The sequence below is a fragment of the Mobula hypostoma genome, chromosome 2 (assembly GCF_963921235.1).
Source record: "Mobula hypostoma chromosome 2, sMobHyp1.1, whole genome shotgun sequence".
Taxonomy (NCBI): domain Eukaryota; kingdom Metazoa; phylum Chordata; class Chondrichthyes; order Myliobatiformes; family Myliobatidae; genus Mobula; species Mobula hypostoma.
This window is the reverse complement of record NC_086098.1, coordinates 46,420,052-46,426,570: the sequence shown is the minus strand read 5'-3', so window position 1 is coordinate 46,426,570 and position 6,519 is coordinate 46,420,052. Positions and strand designations below refer to the sequence as shown.

The following is a 6,519-nucleotide window of genomic DNA, read 5'->3' as shown; positions in this document are numbered from 1 at the left end:
TACTAACCCACCCCTCCACTTCCTCATTCAGGTCATTTATAAAAATCACGAAGAATAAGGGTCCCAGAACAGATCCCTGAGACACTCCACTGGTGACTGACCTCCATACAGAATATGACCCGTCTACAACCACTCTTTGCCTTCTGTGGGCAAGCCAGTTCTGGATCCACAAAGCAATGTCCTCTTGGATCCCATGCCTCCTCACTTTCTCAATAAGCCTTGCAGGGGGTACCATATCAAATGCCTTGCATATACATCCATATACACCATCTACTGCTCTTCCTTCATCAATGTGTTTCGTCACATCATCAAAAAATTCAATCAGGTTCGTAAGGCATGACCTGCCTTTGACAAGCCATGCTGACTACTCCTAATCATATTATACCTCTCCAAATGACCATAAATCTTGCCTCTCAGGATCTTCACCATCAACTTACCAACCACTGAGGTAACACTCACTGGTCTATAATTTCCTGGGCTATCTCTACTCCCTTTCTTGAATAAAGGAACAACATCCGCAACCCTCCAATCCTCCAGAATCTCTCCCGTCCCCATTGATGATGCAAAGATCATCGCCAGAGGCTCAGCAATCTCCTCCCTCGCCACCCACAGTAGCCTGGGTACTTCTCATCTGGTCCCGGTGACTTATCCAACTTGATGCTTTCCAAAAGCTCCAGCACATCCTCTTTCTTAATTTCTACATGCTGAAGCTTTTTAGTCTGCTGCAAGTCATCACTACAATCACCAAGATCCTTTTCCATGGTGAATACTGAAGTAAAGTATTTATTAAGAACCTCTTCTATTTCCTCCGGTTCCATACACACTTCCCCACTGTCACAATTGATAGGTCCTATTCTTATCCTTTTACTCTTCACATACTGTACCTGTAGAATGCCTTTGGGTTTTCCTTAATCCTGTCTGCCAAGTCCTTCTCATGGCCCCTTCTGGCTCTCCTAATTTCATCTAGAGAAGTTTTTGAGTATACTTGTGTCTCTTCAAACTCCGAATTAAGTATAGCCGCTGTCTTGCTTTCTTTATAACTACATCGATATGTTGGGACCAGGTGAGATCCTCAGAGATCTTGACACCCACAATCTTTGAAACTGCTCACTCTCTCCACTTCTGATCCCTCTATGAGGATTGGTATGTGTTCCTTCATTTTACCCTTCCTGAAGTCCACAATCAGCTCTTTCATCTTACTGACGTTGAGTGCCAGGTTGTTGCTGCGGCACCATTCCACTATTTGGCATATCTCACTCCTGTATGCCCTTTGTAGAATACGTGGGCAATGAGTGAATCATCCCTCTTGTGCTTCTTGATCTTGTCACTCGAGATTCAGTGTCACACAACCCTGCCACTTTGATCTGGCCCACGCCTTCATTAACCAGGTCCAACACTTGCCTTTATTGGATCTTGCTCCTCCTTACACAAGTCATCGGGTTTGTGGGGGTGTGGCCAGGGTTAATCAGGGTGCGCCTAGGGTTAGTTGGCATGTGTGCCCCCTTAGACCTTACAATTAGGTTTGAGGGTAGGGCTGGTGGATGTATATGTGGGGCTGAGAGAGATAAGGTTGTGGAGTTTATTGTGTTGAGGTATGTGGGCCTGTGACAGTATAGGGTAGTGGTTTGTGGGGTGTGGCCAGGGTTAATGGATGTTCCCCTAGGGTAGTGTGGGCATGTGCCCCCTTGGACTTTAGGATTAGGTTTGAGGATGGGGCTGGTGGATATATATGTGGGGCTGGGAAGGATAAGGTTGTGTAGTTTACTGTGGTGAGGTATGTTGGGATGTGGAGCCACTTTAATCTGGTCAATGCCATTTGTTAACCTGGTCCAACACCACTTGGCTTAGTGAATCAGGTGTGCACTGGGACACATCATCAGTAATGCAACCTGGGGTTATCAGGTGTTTCGGGTCTTTAGTCGTTAGACATCCTCTCCCAGGCAACCCAGCCAGAGTTGATGAGGCCCAACTTGTGTTTATCCCATGGGCCAAGATAATGAGAGGCATGTAATTCTGATGGTAATTATATTTTTAAACCTCATTACCTGGCATCTGTATGCCTGGGATTGCATGGGTTAAATTGACAGTGTTTACTGAAGATTCTGTATCACTCTACCCTGACCCTGAGTATAGTGGTGACTTGTTTTCTGTGGACCCAGCTTGGAGTTATCTTACTGGTTCTCACTCGCCTTTTGGGTATCTTGGCTTTTTTGTTAGGGTTAGGTTGAGTTGAGAGTATGCAGGATTAGTTTCATAATCTCTAGAGGATATATTCACTCTCATTGTTTAAGCCTGTTTCAGATACCATACCTGAACTTTTAAAAGGCAATCTTTTTTACTTGCTGTTCTAATTTTTGAACCTGCCTTGAGGGATTGCTGCTGTATTTGCAAAGTAATACACTATCAGTATATCACATTTATTCCTTTAATGGAATGGAATTATATCAAACAATTCTGAACGAATAAATCTTTGTAATATGCATATTCAGCCCTTTTGCACTCAATTGGATATTCTGTGTAGTCTTAAGCATATTTCTTTACAATTTCAAACTCATTCAATGACTCTATACACCTTGTATCTGGTCAGTTTTATTGAATGGTGTTATCTCTGTAATAGCTCTGTCTTTTGCATACTGGCTTAGAATTCCATGTGTTACCTTAACCTGACCTATCACTTTCAAAAAATTGTTCAATAATAACCTCTAACTTTGCATTCCCTCTAAGATCCTACCATTTGGCCTGTCCCTTATCATCTTTTATACCACTGTTTTGGCAATGAATTTTATCTGCTACGTCTTTCCAATCCATTGGCATGCCTATGTCTGCTTGACATGGTTTTTGCCATTTTCTCATTGTTTACAAAACTTCAGATTTTATTACATTGGCCTATTTCAAAATTGTACCGTATATCACGCTCACCCCCTCTCAACTATCTGAAGATGCTGAGCAACACACACAAAATGCTGGTGGAATGCAGCAGGCCAGGCAGCATCTATAGGGAGAGGTACAGTCCATGTTTCTGGCCAAGCCCCTTCGTCAGGACTAACTGAAAGAAGAGATAGTAAGAGATTTGAAAGTGGGAAGGGGAGGGGAAGATCCGAAATGATAGGAGAAGACAGGATGGGGAGGGATGGAGCCAAGAGCTGGACAGGTGATTGGCAAAAGGGATATGAGAGGATCATGGGACAGGAGGTCTACGGAGAAAGAAAGGGGGAGGGGGAAGCCCAGAGGATGGGCAAGCGGTATAGTGAGAGGGATAGAGGCGAAAAGGGGAGGGGGGGTAGAGAAAGAGAGAGAAAATAAATAAATAAATAAATAAATAAATAAATAATAACGGATGGGGTTTAGAGGGGAGATTCAGTGAAAGACTGCATCCACTAGGACGGGCTTTCATTGATTCTATTGTTTCCTGGATTTACTGTATCTGCAAGAAAACGAATCTCAGAGTTGAACATGGTGACATATATTTGTACTTTGTTAATAAATTTGCTTTGAACTTCGAATCTATGAGATTACAGTCAAAAGATCGTTGCGATACATCTAGCGCTACCACACTAGTTTCAGGCGGTAACTTCAAAAGTTTGCAGGATGTCGATACTCGTGATGATTTACTGCAGTTCACGCGCCGCAACGCCAGGTAAAGTGGGCGTTTCTCTCTGTTAAGTTTAGTATCTTTTCACAGCATCCTGATACAGACGTCGATTTATGTAACCCACATGCTTTTTCTTCGGGTAGGTTATTTGTTGCTTAAAACAGGAAAAGTTGACACCGGGATAAATAAACTATATGCTCTACCTTAGAAAAAACAGCCCAATTTTTAAAAAATGTAAATTGACATCAGTGAGTTTTTACAATTAAGTGGCCATTGAAATATAAAATTGGGCACGGACGCTATATTCGGGGTAGGAATGATAGAGCTGTTTCACATAAGCATAAAAAATAACTTTTTTTCTTTGTTTCCTGTTTACAAAGTGGGTTGACATATGAGCAAAATCACAAATGCCACATACACACCACAGTCGTTATACACACACACACACACACACACACAGATTTTCACACGAATTGACAGACATACCATCCCCGTTTCATGGGTAAAAAAAATCTATTTAGGGAAGCCTTCCCACAGAAATGTGATAGGGGTTCGCATTGTTCTCCGATTTCACTCCGATCTCGGTGTTAAATTATTAGTTCCTCGAATGTTTTAGTGCTATCTTTATACAGTATCAGGAAAACTAAACAAAATGGAATGAAATGCATACTTGAAAGTCCAGACACGGTCAGATTGTTCCCCATGTTCCCCACCCACACAGAGCCCCACCACCTCCTCTTCTTTCTCCACGACATAGGGCAAGAAGCCCGACGTCCTCCCATTCCCTCACCGGCATTCAGCGAGATCTCTGGCCACTGTCTCCATCACTGACACACAGGAAGATCCCCACACTCTCCCATCACCCTTCTCGCCTTCAGTGACCTGCACTGAAAGCCCTTGAAGTTCAGGTCTGGACCGTCTGGACCTTGCCAGTGATTCGAAGGATGCGTCCACTTTGCCCAGTTTCGTGAGTCATCGGCTAGACAGTGCTCTGAATTCTACCTCTCGCCTTTGCAAGCTTTATCGGTGATTGGTTCGATCTTTCACACGTGGTCCAGTCCGGGAGCTTTAAGTTTGCACAGACTGGCTGCAGATCGTATGTGAAGTGCAGAACTCGCACATACTCGAGAAAAAGAGAAGGACGAGCAAAAGAGGTGCATACACCATGAGACCGTTGTGGAGCGGTGTCCTCTACTGTGCCCTGATGATTGTCGTCCAAGTTTGTGGACGGAATTATCGACACTACAGGGCTCCAACAAGGAGGATTCTGATCTCTCCGACGATTGGATATACCGAACCTGCTCTCGCACAGCGCGCTAACATCGGACAAGGTATCTAGGAAAGTAACAGAAAATTCCCTCAGTATTTTTGATTGTAATAAATCAGTTAAGCTCCTTTACCGACAATGCTTGATTCAATAATTATCAACCTGACACGATTATTTTTACATATCTTTAATGATGATAATTCTTTGTAAGATATGTTGGAGGTTTATTAGAATTGCGTGTCCTAATGACAAATAGATCCTCGGGAAAACAGAATTACATTTTTACATAACTGTTTAATAGTAATAATTCTTGTAAAATGTCTTGGAGGCTTATTAGAATTACGCGTTCTAACTACAAATAGATCCCCGGGAAGACAGAATCTGTTCAGATTCATAAGAAATTTTCCAGTAGGAAATAACTTTATTTTATGCTTAAGTCTTCCAAATGGATCTGTAGAACATAGACTTTGAAGTTTCATCATGAACAGTGCCTTTGTCTATACTCAAAATGTGTGAAATAATTATTTCAGTTCTTTGCTCAATTTTATAATTGTGAAAATGTTTAGGAGTGCTGACATGTATACTTCTACAAATTTATTTTCAATCAACTGTACATCTCTTCTGGTATCAGGACAAATAATATTTATGAAATTTATTTTAAATGCATTTTTTTTTACTTTAACCAGTGTACAATAAAATGTTTGAACAAAACAGTATTCAAGGAATAGGAGGCTAGAATGACTGCAATAGCAATAGCAGTAGGAATTCCATTTATAGTCTTTAGACAAAAAGATAACATCTTCCAAACACATCCAGGTTCAATGTTACCTTTCACATCATTGTGAAATTCATCACTTCCCATCACTTCTTGCTCATCTTCATTTTCAACTAGGAAGTCTGAATCTCCCTGAGTGAATGTTACCTCCTGTAATCAGTACTTTAATCAGTACAGTCTTTTAGTGCCTAAATTCAATGAAGATTGCAGGGCCTCTTCTCTGTGTTTTAATACAGTTCCCTTAATCCCACAGGTTCTTTCTTAATAACTGATCATATTCTGATAAGATTGATTAAAACAGAGCCACATATTTGAAGATTTAATGGTAAAGCAAGTGACTCTTATTTTTATTTTTTATTCTCTATTTATTGAGATACAGTGTGCAATAGGTCCTTGCGACCCTTCGAGCTGCCTTGCCCAGCAACCCCCAGTCTAACCCTAGTCTAATCAATGGATAATTTACACTGACAACTAACCTACCAAACAGTGTGTCTTTAGGAGGAAACTGAAGCACCTAGAGGAAAGCCAGGTGGTCACAGGGAGAACGTACAGACCCGTTACAGACAACAGCGGGGTATCCATATCAAGTTATTTTACAGACTGTTTGAAAATATCATTAGAATCATAAAGGTAACCCAAGTGACCTTCTTGAGAAGTTATACTGTAGAATGGCCAAATTCTAGATTTTCTGGTATTGAACAGGATAAATTAGAGCAGTATTCATAATAGGAATACCATTCATTCAACTTGTCTCAAAGCTGACTGAAGAGAAACTTCATCAATGTGTTATCATAATGTGTTAGGTTATGCCTTAAAAGTGAAACTTTCTTTATCAGGTACTTTTCCTAGGTCATGGCAAAACTCTTAAAATTTTACTTTATAAAG

The 6,519-nt window shown here is 41.2% G+C and overlaps 1 protein-coding gene across 1 annotated transcript in view; it reads left to right on the top strand.

The window, feature by feature from the left end:
• Nucleotides 1-4,757: 4,757 nt before the first annotated feature.
• The window catches only part of LOC134357193 (matrilin-3-like), a 50,770-nt gene continuing 49,008 nt past the window's right edge, over nt 4,758-6,519 (top strand). The window contains exon 1 of the mRNA XM_063068466.1: nt 4,758-4,923. Coding sequence (XP_062924536.1) covers nt 4,758-4,923 — 166 coding nt within the window. The remainder of the gene's footprint in view (nt 4,924-6,519) is intronic.